This window comes from Anguilla anguilla, chromosome 1 (genome assembly GCF_013347855.1).
Source record: "Anguilla anguilla isolate fAngAng1 chromosome 1, fAngAng1.pri, whole genome shotgun sequence".
Lineage (NCBI taxonomy): Eukaryota > Metazoa > Chordata > Actinopteri > Anguilliformes > Anguillidae > Anguilla > Anguilla anguilla.
The window spans coordinates 88,018,546-88,033,830 of NC_049201.1; the positions used below are offsets into that span (position 1 = coordinate 88,018,546).

The 15,285-nt window shown below is 45.4% G+C and overlaps 1 protein-coding gene across 3 annotated transcripts; it reads right to left on the bottom strand.

Moving 5' to 3' along the window:
- Positions 1–44: 44 nt before the first annotated feature.
- Positions 45–13,853, bottom strand: LOC118221708 (coiled-coil domain-containing protein 28A-like). Of its 3 annotated transcripts, XM_035407021.1 has the most exons (7): positions 13,697–13,815; positions 13,236–13,294; positions 12,793–12,961; positions 12,277–12,440; positions 4,632–4,786; positions 4,109–4,131; positions 45–1,237 (listed from the first exon to the last, which is right to left on the bottom strand). In XM_035407021.1, the coding sequence occupies exons 3-7, from the start codon at positions 12,933–12,935 to the stop codon at positions 1,183–1,185; spliced, it is 540 nt and encodes a 179-aa protein (XP_035262912.1). In that variant the 5' UTR covers positions 12,936–12,961; positions 13,236–13,294; positions 13,697–13,815; the 3' UTR covers positions 45–1,182. The 3 variants fall into 3 exon arrangements, with proteins under 3 accessions (XP_035262912.1, XP_035262904.1, XP_035262921.1); XM_035407013.1 differs by lacking the exon at positions 13,236–13,294 and having other exon boundaries at positions 13,697–13,853; XM_035407030.1 differs by lacking the exons at positions 45–1,237; positions 13,236–13,294 and adding an exon at positions 1,244–2,723 and having other exon boundaries at positions 13,697–13,853.
- Positions 13,854–15,285: the final 1,432 nt, after the last annotated feature.

The following is a 15,285-nucleotide window of genomic DNA, read 5'->3' on the forward strand; positions in this document are numbered from 1 at the left end:
AGGAGAGATGCTCTTACAGAAAAGAGAAGTTTTGCTAGGTAAGCTTACATTCTTATTGCACTTTTATTGACAAAACACTGTTGCCCTCCTCTCCCAAAAAAGAGATAATTAGATAAACTGTTTGATAATTACATTCTGTTTCTTCTGAAACATATATGCAATATAATTGGATAGAATGCAAAGAAGCAATATACAATATAATTACAGATGAAGTAACACAAAAAGCAGCCCCTATAATATACATAACATACATTCTGATCACCTCTGGGCTTTTATATAATATTCACACGTAACAGCAAGACAACTGGCCAACATTTTCACAAGAATTCCATAATGATCATATACCGACCAGAATCCCTTCCCCCTCGTCAGTACAGATCAGAACTCTATACCTCATTAGTACAGATCAGAAGCCCTATACCTGCCCCCTCATTAGTACAGATCAGAATCCCTATACCTGCCCCCTCATTAGTACAGATCAGAACTCTATACCTGCCCCCTCATTAGTACAGATCAGAAGCCCTATACCTGCCCCCTCATTAGTACAGATCAGAACTCTATACCTGCCCCCTCATTAGTACAGATCAGAACTCTATACCTCATTAGTACAGATCAGAAGCCCTATACCTGCCCCCTCATTAGTACAGATCAGAATCCCTATACCTGCCCCCTCATTAGTACAGATCAGAACTCTATACCTGCCCCCTCATTAGTACAGATCAGAACTCTATATCCGCCCCCTCATTAGTACAGATCAGAACTCTATACCCGCCCCCTCAGTAGTACACAGACAATACCTTAAAGCAGCACCTGAAAAGGTGCAATTAAGCAATTAACATAAGAAATGATCTGATTGCATCACATAAAACAGATTCCAGGGTTCCCCAGAGATATGTCATAGCGCCTCTGGGCCAAATGCTAGTATGTCTGGGCAAAACTCAAAAAGGGAACAACTAATATCACAGATAAACACATTCAAATTCTAATATTGATGCCTGGCTCTTACAAACAGTTGACAATTTAATTGGCTGAGCCTTTCTATTCCTTGCATGAGACTGACAACCAAAAAGGTGCTTAATACTACAGTGTCTTCAGTTCCTATGGAGATTCAGCTTGTAAGCAGATCTGAGCTCCATCCAATCAGAGGGTGGCTGTTCTGGTTGCATCTTGAGCTCCAGCCAATCAGACAGTGGCAGTTCTGGGTGCCTCCTGGCTGTCCGCAAGGTTGAGCTTTTGACTTGAAAAGGGGCGTTAAGGTTAATTTAGCCAGCTAACGATATCTCCCCGGGCACAGCGAGGTTAAGGTTAATTTAGCCAGCTAACGATATCTCCCCGGGCACAGCGAGGTTAAGGGTCATTTAGCCAGCTAACAATATCTCCCCAGGCACAGCGAGGTTAAGGTTAATTTAGCCAGCTAACGATATCTCCCCGGGCACAGCGAGGTTAAGGGTCATTTAGCCAGCTAATGATATCTCCCCAGGCACAGCGAGGATAAGGGTCATTTAGCCAGCTAACGATATCTCCCCAGGCACAGCGAGGTTAAGGGTCATTTAGCCAGCTAACGATATCTCCCCAGGCACAGCGAGATCAAGGGTCATTTAGCCAGCTAACTATATCTCCCCAGGCACAGCGAGATCAAGGGTCATTTAGCCAGCTAACGATATCTCCCCAGGCACAGCGAGGTTAAGGGTCATTTAGCCAGCTAACGATATCTCCCCAGGCACAGCGAGATCAAGGGTCATTTAGCCAGCTAACTATATCTCCCCAGGCACAGCGAGATCAAGGGTAATTTAGCCAGCTAACGATATCTCCCCAGGCACAGCGAGGTTAAGGGTCATTTAGCCAGCTAACGATATCTCCCCAGGCACAGTGAGGTTCAGGGTCATTTAGCCAGCTAACGATATCTCCCCAGGCACAGCGAGGTTAAGGGTCATTTAGCCAGCTAATGATATCTCCCCAGGCACAGTGAGGTTAAGGGTCATTTAGCCAGCTAATGATATCTCCCCGGGCACAGCGAGGTTAAGGGTCATTTAGCCAGCTAATGGAATCTCCGTGGGCACAGCGAGGTTAAGGGTCATTTAGCCAGCTAATGATATCTCCCTGGGCACAGCGAGGTTAAGGGTCATTTAGCCAGCTAATGATATCTCCCCAGGCACAGAGAGGTTAAGGGTCATTTAGCCAGCTAACGATATCTCCCCGGGCACAGCGAGGTTAAGGGTCATTTAGCCAGCTAACGATATCTCCCCGGGCACAGCAAGGTTAAGGGTCATTTAGGCAGCTAATGGTATCTCCCTTGGAACAGTGGGGTTAAAGGTAATTTAGGCAGCTAATGGTATCTCCCTTGGAACAGTGGGGTTAAAGGTCATTTAGGCAGCTAACGGCATCTCCCCTGGAACAGGGGTTAAAGTTCATTTAGGCAGTTAATGGCATCTCCCCTGGAACAGTGGGGTTAAAGGTCATTTAGGCAGTTAATGGCATCTCCCCTGGAACAGTGGGGTTAAAGGTCATTTAGGCAGTTAATGGCATCTCCCCTGGAACAGTGGGGTTAAAGGTCATTTAGGCAGTTAATGGCATCTCCCCTGGAACAGTGGGGTTAAAGGTCATTTAGGCAGTTAATGGCATCTCCCCTGGAACAGTGGGGTTAAAGGTCATTTAGGCAGTTAATGGCATCTCCCCTGGAACAGTGGGGTTAAAGGTCATTTAGGCAGTTAATGGCATCTCCCCTGGAACAGTGGGGTTAAAGGTCATTTAGGCAGTGAACGGCATCTCCCCTCGAGCAGTGGGGTTAAAGGCTAATGCAACACAAGAGGCAGCTCTGCAGGGAGATGGTTTAAAAAATGGACAGTGAAGGTGACTGAATTCAAACAATTAGTATCTTTACCGTGTGGGACATGTATTCTAGAAACCTGAATCAACATGCATAAAAAATTGTATGTTGAAAATTGAAACACTTCACACACTCTGCAACTCTGGAAAGCCTTGACCTTCAGCATGACCAGGAGGTTACAGATACCAGCAAATCTAGGTGGCAGATGCTGGACTACCAGCATCTGCCACCAGACCCCTGCAGCTCATTCAGAATGCTGCGGCTCGTCTGGTCTTCAACCTCCCCAGACACTCCCACGTAACTCCCCTGCTCACTACCCTCCACTGGCTGCCTGTTATAGCTCGCATCAAATTCAAAACATTGGTCCTAGCATACCAGGCAGTCAAGGGATCAGCCCCAGCATACCTTCACAAGATATTCAAACCCTACATGCCAGCCAGATCCCTCCGTTCTGCTACCTCAGGACGCCTAGCACCTCCCCCTCTTCGCACCTGCACTTCCAGAACACGTCTCCTGTCTGTTCTGGCCCCACGATGGTGGAATGATCTCCCTGTGGAGGTCAGAACAGCTGAGACTGTGAACAATTTCAAACGACGACTGAAGACCCACCTCTTCAGGCTGCACCTCTCTCCATCCCTCCCTTCCCCCCTGTAAATGACTAAACTTAGGGTTGTAACTAGGCAGCTGTTTCATAGGTTACTTAGTTGATGCGCCTGTCTTAACGACTACTTGTATTTTTATTTATTTTTATTTTTCCATAGATTGCGTTGTTGCCGTTCTCGTTGTTAGTGTTAATCAGTTTAACCAACAGGGTCCAAGTTGAACTATGCGGTTGTTCCCTGTACTTGGACCGGTACTTCTCTCTAGGGGTTTCGTCATACTTGTTCCTGGTTATGGTTATACACTCTGGATAAGAGTGTCTGCCAAATGCCTGTAATGTAATGTAATGTAATGTAGATGTGAACTTTATACTGCAGGCACTTGGAGAAAAGAAGGTTCACATTGCTGAAATTTTAATTAGTTTCTTTCCTTCAATATGAAATGATTCACTTTTAAATCAGAGTTAATGCACAGAATGATATTAACCAATAATAAAATAACTATTATGACTGAACTGCCACAGTACATAATCCCTTGGCATGGTTTTAGACTGCAGTCTACATTTCACCCTTTCTGATGCTGCGGTCTACATTATCACTATATTTCACCCTCTCTGATGCGCCTGTCCAGGCTAAATGGTCTTAGTCCTTCCTGCTGATTTATCTCCATGAGAAAGGATACATGGATGAACTGAGCTCCTCCAGCTGAAAAACAAGAAAACATGCAGATTAGGAGAGCACAACATGCCCCCCCCCCATAATCACCGCTTCAGTATCACACACCCCAATCACCTGCTTCAGTATCACCCCCCCCCCCCCACAATCACCTGCTTCAGTATCACCCCCCCCCCCCAATCACCTGCAGAGGCTTCTGTAGAGCCTCTCACTCTCTGTATTAAACAACAAGACTGACTCACTGCAGGGTCAGGGTTGACTCACTGCAGGGTCAGGGTCAGGGTTGACTCACTGCAGGGTCAGGGGTCAGGGTTGACTCACTGCAGGGTCAGGGGTCAGGGTTGACTCACTGCAGGGTCAGGGGTCAGGCTTGACTCACTGCAGGGTCAGGGGCCAGGCTTGACTCACTGCAGGGTCAGAGGTCAGGGTTCACTCACTGCAGGGTCAGGGGTCAGGCTTGACTCACTGCAGGGTCAGAGGTCAGGGTTCACTCACTGCAGGGTCCGGGGTCAGGGTCAGGGTTCACTCACGTTGAGCAGAAGTTTGTCCATGTTGGTGTCGCTTGCACCCTTGCGTTGCTCCTCCGGCATCTCGTCCACCTCTCCATAGAGGTCAAAGTGCAAACGGGCCAGCTTCTCCTGCATTTCCCTCACATGCTCCATCTGATCGATAGAGCACTCGTTACCTGCCCACACAGCAGGAGAGAGATTGCGTGCTAGGTGGGTTAAATGGCTAGGAGCGTACTGGGTAGGCTAACTGGCTAGGACTGTGCAGAGTGCGTTAAATGGCTAGGTGTGAGCTAGGTGGGCTAAAGTGTGTGCTGGGTGGGTTAAATGGCTAGGTGTGAGCTACGTGTGTGCTAGGTGGACTAAATGGCCAGGTGTGTGCTAGGTGGGCTAAATTACATTTCCTCAACTACTACGAGGAAAGCTTAACACACCCAAGGTTTCTTTGCATAGGCGGGCTTGACAAAACCTAACAATCGCAAACAGACTTAGTCAGTATGGTTGTCATGCCTCCTAGTTTATCTTAACATTGCTTTCTGACCTATATAATGGACGGATACAAAGGACATTAAACATTCATATTGGCAAAAAGGAACACTGTTACCATCAACAAAGGGATGAGGGTTGAAACAAATTGCTAATAGAGTAAATTTGTTAATACCTTATTTACCCTGCTGCTATTTACCCTAAACCAACACTCTCATTAAATGCCCAACAGTTTATTTCTCATGTGACAAGACCTCCGTCTCGCGGCTACGCCATGGATGTATAAAGAGAAGGGCTACATTAGATCACAACACAAAACAAAAAGTATAAAGTGTTTAAAGTGGCTTTAGTTTATCAAGCGATGTAAAAGAAGAAAAAAAAGGTGAAGGAGATGGTATGTTTGCCCACTAAATCAGAGTAGGACGGAGAATGGAGAGTTTTGTCTGTACATTCGGCAAATGCGGAATTTAGACGAGGGGGTCCACTTTCTCTTATTTCCGAATGTGTGCTAGGCGTTTTGATGACTTGCTGAAACGAGTAGCACCATTCATCAAACATGCGGGAACTCACAGAATTCCCATCTCTACAGAAGAGAGATTGGCGTAGACTCTCCGTACATTAGCATGTGAAGTCCGACCTTTGAACTCTCAACCATGACGTAACCAACCATGTGATATTTAGACCAATAGCTGAGAGGGGGAGGTTGGAGAACAAGAAAGAAGTTTTCCAAAAGTTCTCCCTGGAGGCCGTCGCACACTGCACCGTACGAACACACAACACCGTGTCTTTTAGTTCTTCAGTTGTTCTCATTGCTTCGTTTTGCTCAAAAAGTTCTACTTCTTACGAAGTATACTGCCTACTTAACCTGCCCCGGGAGACCTGGTTAGCATAAGTTACCTAATTAAAAGAGAGTCAGTTTGTGATACGGAAAACCCAGGGTTAAAGCTTAAGTTAGCTTGCGAAACCTGTAATCATTATTCATAGTACACCCCCTAATTAGACCACTGTGACGTCTGAGTATTTATTTCACATTGAAAGCTCCTGCTTCATGATTGGTCACACTGAAAGCTCCTTCTCTGTGATTGATCACACTGAAAACTCGTGCTCTGTGATTGGTTCAACCTTTAAAGGCAGGATTCACCATGTGAAAATATGCCCAAAACTCTGAGCCAGACATTTCACTGCCTGTGCTCCGCTGGGCTGGTATAGGACATCAGAATCAGAATCAGGTTTATTGCCAAGTAGGTTTTCACATACAAGGAATTTGTTTTGGTCTGGTGATGCATAACAGTGAACATAAAATAAAATAAATAAAATGAAATAAAATAAACATAATATAGTGCAATAACAAAAACAAAGTGCAAACAGTAAACAATAAACAATAGTGCAAGGGGACAAAGTGTTATAATAAGTGCAGCTGCTTTGTCTGTTTGGTGTCCGTGGGGGTCAGGATAACAGACAGTGTCAGTGGGGGTCCTGGGCCTTGTTGATGAGGCCAGCTGCAGTCGGGGAAAAAACTGTTCTTGTGTCGTGAGGTTTTGGCCCTGATGGACCGCAGCTTCCTGCCAGAGGGGAGTGTTTGAAAGAGTTTGTGTCCAGGGTGGGAGGGGTCGGCCACAATCTTTCCTGCCCGCCTCAGGGCCCTGGAGGTGTGCAGGTCCTGGAGGGATGGCAGATTGCAGCCAATCACCCTCTCAGCAGCGCGAATGATACACTTGTCCTTGGCAGTGGCAGCAGCATACCAGATGGTGATGGAGGAGGTGAGGATGGACTCGATGATGGCAGTGTAGAAGTGCACCATCATTGGCATTGGCAGGTTGAACTTCTTCAGCTGCCGCAGGAAGTACATCCTCTGCTGTGCCTTCTTGGTGAAGAAGCTGACGTTCAGCTCCCACTTGAGGTCCTGGGTGATGATGGTGCCCAGGAAGCGGAAGGACTCCACAGCGTCGACTGGGGAGTCACACAGGGTGATGGGGGCGGGTGGGGCTGGGTTCTTTCTGAAGTCCACAACCATCTCCACTGTCTTTAGAGCGTTGAGCTCCAGGTTGTTTTGGCTGCACCAGGACACCAGATGTTCAATCTCCCACCTGTAGGCAGACTCATCCCCACCAGAGCTGAGCCCAACAAGAGTGGTGTTGTCTGCAAACTTCAGGAGCTTGACTGACTGATGACTGGAGGTGCAGCTGTTAGTATACAGGGAGAAGAGTAGAGGGGAAATGACGCAGCCTTGAGGGGAACCAGTGCTGATGGTCCGGGATTCAGAGACATGTTTCCCCAGCTTCACGTGCTGCTTCCTGTCAGACAGGAAGTCGGTGATCCACCTGCAGGTGGAGTCAGGCACGTGCAGCTGGGAGAGCTTGTCCTGTAGCAGAGCCGGGATGATGGTATTGAAGGCGGAGCCAAAATTCACAAACAAGATCCTGGCGTAGGTCCCTGCAGTGTCCAGGTGCTGGAGGATGAAGTGGAGGGCCATGTTTACAGCATCGTCCACAGACCTGTTGGCTCTGTAGGCAAACTGCAGGGGGTCCAGGAGTGAGTCCGTGATGGTTCTGAGGTGAGACAGTACCAGACGCTCAAAAGACTTCATTACCACAGAGGTCAGGGCGATGGGTCTGTAGTCATTGAGTTCTGTGGTCCTTGTTTTTTGGGGACGGGGATGATGGTAGAAGTCTTGAAGCAGGCTGGTACGTGGCATGTCTCCAGTGAGGTGTTAAAAATGTCTGTGAACACTGGAGACAGCTGATCGGCACAGTGCTTCAGGGTGGAGGGAGAGACAGAGTCTGGTTCAGCTGCTTTGCGGGGGTTCTGTCTCTTGAATAGCCTATTAACGTCCCTCTCCAGGAGGGAGAGAGTCGTCATTGTGACAGGGGAGGGGGCCTCTGAGGTGGGCAATTGTGGAGCAGCCCGGGCCCCTGGTAAGATGGGGGAGGAGGAGCTGGTGGTCTAGAGCTGGTGAATGGAGTCACGGGGATGGTGTCAGGACTGTCCAATTGTCTTTCAAATCGACAGTAGAACTCATTCATGGTGATCTGTCTGAGGCATAGCCGCGTTTCCACCAAAAGTACCCGGAACTACTTTTCAAGGAACTAAAAGGTTCCTTCAGCCCATGGTTGTCTACGTTTCCACCGCGGTCTAAAGTCCCGCGAAGATTAGGCAAATTAGCCCACTGACGTATGAAAAAGGGACGTTGTCGTCGGTCCATCTGTCCTATGATTTCTTCTGTAACCCCATACTACCACCGAAGTAGCCTACATTATTTTCTAATAACCGGGACAGTCCGGAGGGGTTTATTCCACTTATATACAACGGGCTACCAACAATGACTGTATATGGTTACTTTTGTATTTATTGATTTTTATCGATTTAATCACCTGGAATTGAAATATTCTTCTGCAGCCGTTTGGGCATATTTTACCGTTGTCAAGCAAAACTGTCATTGGTAGTTGAACTTGGACCGTTGTTATGCATCAAATAGGATATAACAGGCCAATGGTCAGATTGTAACTGTTTTATATATCCTCTAAAACACATTCATTATGTTTTTATGCGAACATTCGCTTTCATGTCTTGACATCCGAAGCGACAGAATGCATTCACATTTATATGTATAACTGGCAACAACAGCAGAAAACATGCACACGTTGTAAACAATTTGCTGTTTGATTACTTTCTCGTCGTCAATTCCATATAGGCTAATCGCAAAATGACAAGAATAGAACGAAAACTCGGACTAGCGTGAAAATTTAAATTAGCAGTGGTACAGCCACCGTTTGCTTTCCTTCGAAGTTACTGCTAACCGAGCAGCAAAGTGTGCCCTCCAGATGCAAACCATGCACCATAAATTAGTCCATAGTCTTCCTGGTCTTTTTGTGGAATTGAAGAATGGCAGAGTGAAATTACGGCAGTCTGAAAAAGCTAAACGGACGATTACTAGAAATAACCTGTTATTTTACCCTGACAAAAAGTGCGGAAGGTGATTTCCAGTTTGCTTTTACTGTATCACCAATGTGAATTACGCAGAACTACCGCATACCTCACATAACTGTATCAAACGTTTTGAGTCAATTACAACGGGCTAACAAAGAAAATCCGGAAGAAAATATTCAGCAACCGAATTAATCCGTTTGAATGTTTTGGTACGTAATATGCTGTCCCAGCACGAATGCTTAGCATTTTATAAAACGAATACTAAAGCAAGAAAAGAACAGAAGAGCACACGTTATAGCCTAATTCCAAGATGTTGGCAGGCTATAACCAAAACTAGGCTACTGCGCCGCATAACATACAAGTTTGATTTGAAGTTATTATGAAAATAAATTGGTTTGCGGCTGCATATTTTTAAAATAAACACAAAAAAATGCTGCAAGTACTCGACCAATCAGAAATGTTCAGCGCTGCAAGCTCCACCCAAAAGGTTCCTGTACTTTCGGAAAGTACTACCCCCCGAACAGGAACTTTTTGGGGGGTAAAATAAAACCCCCGGAACTAAATTTAGATCCCAGTTCCTGCGGTGGAAACGCACTGAGTTCTTCAAAAGGTTCCTAGTTCCGGGGTAAAGTTCCTGCGGTGGAAACGCGGCTTACGACGTCATAGCCTCTGTGTACTCATCCAAAATGTTGGTAGCAGTCCTGAAAACATCCCAGTCAGTACAGTCCAAGCACGCATGAAGATCATCCATAGCTTCACTGGTCCACTTCTTAGATGTCCTCACAACAGGTTTGCAGAGTTTTAATTTCTGCCTGTATGCAGGAATCAGGTGGACTATGACATGGTCAGAGTGTCCCAGTGCAGCGCGGGGGACGGTGTGATAGGCACGGTTGATTGTAGTGTAACAGTGATCTAAAGTGTTCTCCTCTCTGGTCGGGCATTTAATCAGCTGGAGGTATTTAGGCAGTTCGTGGCTGAGATTCCCTTTGTTAAAGTCGCCGAGGACAATAACGAAAGAGTCCGGGTTTGTCCGCTCCACACACAGTATCTGGTCGGTGAGCATGCGCTGTGCTTCCTGTACGAGGGCTTGCGGTGGAATGTAAACACCGACCAGAATGAATGAAGCGAACTTGCGGGGGGAGTAGAAGGGTTTACAGTTAATGAAAAAAGTTTCCAGAACAGAAGAACAGTGCTACATAATGACTGTAACATCTTTACACCAGCCACTGTTAGTATAAAAACAAATACCTCCACTTTTCATTTTGCCGGAGAGCTCTGTGATGCGATCTGCTCTGAATAGCTGAAAGCCTGCCAGCTGCAGTGCAGAGTTCCGGATATTATCGCAAAACACTGAATTTACAAACAAAACAAGGCAAAACAATGCGCACCAACACACCGAGGCAGCCATCCGCGGCGCCATCTTAACATATAGGTATAGGAGAGCCTAGTGTTGCTGTGTTGGTATAGGAGATCCTAGTGTAGCTGTGCTCTGCTGTGCTGGTATAGGATAGTCTAGTGTAGCTGTGCTCTGCTGGGCTGGTATAGGAGATCCTAGTGTAGCTGTGCTCTGCTGGGCTGGTATAGGAGATCCTAATGTAGCTGTGCTCTGCTGTACTGGTATAGGACAGCCTAGTGCAGCTGTGCTTTGCTGTGCTGGTATAGGAGATCCTAATGTAGCTGTGCTCTGCTGTACTGGTATAGGAGCTCCTAGTATAGCTGTGCTCTGCTGGGCTGGTATAGGACAGCCTAGTGTATGTGTGTTGGTATAGGAGTGCATACTGTAGCTGTGCTCTGCTGGGCTGGTAAAAGAGAGTCTGGTATACCTGTGCTCTGCTGGGCTGGTATATGAGAGCCTAGTGTTGCTGTGCTGGTATAGGAGAGCCTAGTATAGCTGTGTTCTCTTGGGCTGGTAATGGAGAGCCTAGTGTTGCTGTGCTGGTATAGGAGAGCCTAGTATAGCTGTGCTCTGCAGGGCTGATAGCTTTTGGCCTGAGCTGTCCCCAGTGTCATAGTGTTCTCTGTTGAACCACTCAGACTGAGGATGGCTTAGGCTAAAACATGTTTGTCTTCAATGTTCAAAATAAAGAGCTGCAATGGAACTTTAGCCGCGTTTCCACCAAAAGTACCATAAATTAGTCCATAGTCTTCCTGGTCTTTTTGTGGAATTGAAGAATGGCAGAGTGAAATTACGGCAGTCTGAAAAAGCTAAACGGACGATTACTAGAATTAACCTGTTATTTTACCCTGACAAAAAGTGCAGAAGGTGATTTCCAGTTTGCTTTTACTGTATCACCAATGTGAATTACGCAGAACTACCGCATACCTCACATAACTGTATCAAACGTTTTGAGTCAATTACAACGGGCTAACAAAGAAAATCCGGAAGGATTGGAAAGTACTACCCCCCGAGCAGGAACCTTTTTGGGGGTAAAATAAAGCCCCCGGACCTGCGGTGGAAACGCACTGAGTTCCTCAAAAGGTTCCTAGTTCCGGGGTAAAGTTCCTGCGGTGGAAACGCGGCTTTAGTTGCAAGATACTAAATACGAAAATACTCTTTCTTGTTTTGAGTGCAGGGTCCTGTTGTTCTACCTTTAGAACTACTTTGAGCAGCCTACGCACCATATAACAAGTTATTTAGTTATCCATTTAGTTTCTGGAGCATAGGTTGGTCACATTTATAAATAAATAACATTTGATATTTACTCTGCAGCCTGTTGAAACCACACCATTCCTGCAATATTGTTCATTGAAATTACATACAGAACCAGCAGGTAAAGGTCCTAGCACAGAATTCTTGATAAGGACATAGTCCAGGCAGACTGATTTCTGTCTACAACCTCTGTAAAATAAATTATTTAAGACATGTCCATTAAAAACAAATTTGAGTGGAATCTCTATTATCCCGGATTCAGCTTTCCAGAACATTCTACTTCCCACAATTTGGACAGAGGGTTTATTTTTGTGAGGTTTTGAAGGCTGCAAAAATTTCCCCAATGTATTCCTATTGCCTGAGAATGCACCAAGAAGGTAGCAAGCTTTATACGATCAGTTAAATTATGGTCCCGACTTTTCAAATTCATCCCAGAATATCAGAAAATTAGGCCTAGGGTCCAAAATACAGAACCTATCCTTTAAGTTAACATAAAATTCCGGCATGTACAGTGAAGTACGTCAGAAGAATCTGCTTGACTCAGTACAACAGCACACCAAACGTGCTCGTGCCTGCAGACTAACTGCTTCACAGCGCTGCGCTCACCGAAGGCCTGCAGCTTGCCAGAGTGGAAGTCGTTGAGGAGGCTCAGCAGCCCCTTCTCCATCTCCTGGACATCAGACACATCTGTGAGGAAGGAGTGCTGGATAGGGGCTGATTGGGTGGCCTTCCCTGCTGGACCCGGAGGCCGGGGCTTGTCTCGTACACCTCTATGGGGCAGAACCACTCATCATACTCCTCTACAAAGCAGGAACACTCATCGTACACCTCTATGAAGCAAAAGGACTCATCGTACATCTCTATGGGGCAGAAACACTCATCGTATACCTCTATGAAGCCGAAGCATTCATCGTACACCTCGTCCCTGCACTACAGCATGGTGCCTTAACCGAATGAGCTGCCCAGCAGCAGTAAACCCCTACTCAAGTACATTTCTTTGGTTTGCATCCAAAGCTGTTTAAAATGAAACACAAACAATGCATCTAAACACTAATAAACAGTATTTCAAGTTATTTCTGAAACTGCAGGCCTTGTGCACACGCCTGCCCTCATGACCCCCACCTCTTATACTTGGTTTTCTGACTGGAGTGCGATCCAAACGGCAGGGCCCTGCCGGAGGTGGTATTTTTTCGGGCAGACGCAGGGGGTGCTGGCTGGTTTGTGGAGGGTCTGGGGCTTTTCCGCTTCAGCTTTCTCTCCTCCATTTGACCACAGCTTTGTTCCTTAAACCCTTGTGGGGAGAAAAACGAATTCACCTCAGGAAGACAGGCCAAGGCCACGTGCTATATGTTAACCAAAGAGCTTGTTACATTTTCAAAAACTAGCCAGATATTTTAAGTTTTAGGAATCGCTGGTATAAAGTGACGCGATTTTCTGAATTTTTCTTCCAACACAACAGGTACCGTTTCTGCTGCTTTCCTATTTAGCTTAATGCAGTTAGCTACCTGATACTACAACGAATCAGCCAAACATGTTATTAACGTTGTTAGCCAAATAAAACATACCTAGCTCAAGGATGAACTAAGTTCATACGTCAAGAGAGCTAGCCAGCAAGTTGAAATAACTGAACGAAGCAAACGAACCAGTTAAAAGTCAACCCAATCGTTCACCCTTAACTACTTAGCTAACGTTATCTGACGTTACACTCCAAGAAAAAAAAAAAAACGAATGAGACTACCGTACACAACTCATCACCAACATTGGCTGGGTCGTGCTAACATATTAACAGCAAGCTTTAAAGGCACCCGAAAGCTAACTAGGTGTAAAGTTTATAAAGTTATTTTCAGTAGCTACCCAAGCTAGCCTGACTTGCCTACAGTTGCTCAAACTTGCTGCCAAGCTAGCTAGGTAGTTAGCTAACTAGACTAGCCAATTCATGTCGAATGCACCCTACAAAACATTGACGGCTGATTCACTGGAATTCATGTGATTATCCGACACAATGCGGCAAACCGCACACCCTTACCTATGTATCACTATTAAATATTTTTGTATAAAACTATGTTCGCTTGCTTGACAGCTAACGTCCGCTACATTTCAACTTTCAGTGTTGTTTGCGTCCTACTTCCTTATTTTTTCATGTTCGTCAAATTACGTATCTAGTGCTTCATGGGAAATGAAGTTCTGATTCGTCCGTCTTCCATTAATGCGGTCCGGGCTGCAGAAATGATCCGTGTGACGTCATGTCATTCTAAAACAGGTGTTATAGCCATGACGTACTTAAAGTTTCGTTACAGTGTTCGTTGCTATGCCGACTGTGCCAGCTTGATGCATTCTGTGGCGATGAAGATTCAAAGATAGCTCCGCAATTTCTCTGGTTTAACGGGTTATTTTCCAACCTGAAATGCGATCATATTAGTAAACGGCTACATGTGTCATGTAACTTGCAAGTAGTTGGCTATGTCCCTAGATATTAATTAAATGTTTTAACATAAAATAATAATAATAAATGAAAAAGCTACACAAAAAGGCTAAATAAATGTCGTGGTCGCGATCGCAGGCGTAGATGTAAGAAGGAAATGTCACAAAAAAAGAAAGCATAGATGAGTACACCCTCATCTATGCTTTCCATAGATGATTTCAGCTGCATGCTCCCATATTACTGAAAATGATGTAGTGGTGGCTAGCTATAAGTGCATACCGGTGTATGAGTGCTGTGTGCGTTGTGTTGATCTGAGCGTAGCGCTGGCTAGCCGAGCAGCTAACTAATTGTTAAGTAGCCTACTTACACCACTATATCACCCAGGTTTATACAATGTAAACCTGTGTTTGTTTAATTTTATTATGCAAATTCAAGTTAAACTATAGACATGGTGAAATATCAGAGATGGGGCCACTGACTCTTTACCTATGGACAATCTAAAAAAATTGTGAACGGCAAGTGTACATATGTGGAATATTAATGTGATATTTGCTGTTTTTGTGGACTTAGCTTGCACTTTCCCACAATTCCATCAATGATAAGATCGGGACTCCGATAGCACCGAAAATTGATAGAATTCACTGAACATTCGATTGTTTACATTTATGGGGTTCTGATCCAGTGACATTACATTTATTTGGCAGACGCTTTTATCCAAAGCGGCCTACAAAAGTGCATTTCATGGTCATGGACAACTACAAAACACAGGTTCAATAAGATACCATTATGAGGGAGGGGGGAGTGTCGGAGGACCACACGCAACTGAACAGGGAATCGAAAAGCTTATCCCCGAGGAGATAAGCCACTGAAGCTAGAGGAAACGAGGACAGGAAAAAATAAAACAGACTGACAGGAGTGAAAACTCAAACTCCCTGTCAAGCCTTAAAAAACGGCCAAACAAAAAAACAACCCTGTAAAAACAAGGGTGGGAAACAGAGAAACAAAAACACGGAGCACAGCTCAGGAACGAAAAATAGTTGGGATATAAACCAGGGAAACCCAACGTAACTGAGTCGCAGCTTAGACACGAAACAAAAAGTAAAACTTGGGGGTCGAACACCGAGATACCCAAGAACCTAAGACGCAGCTTAGGAAAATGAAAAGGTAAAGCCCTAACAGTCTGCCGGCACAAA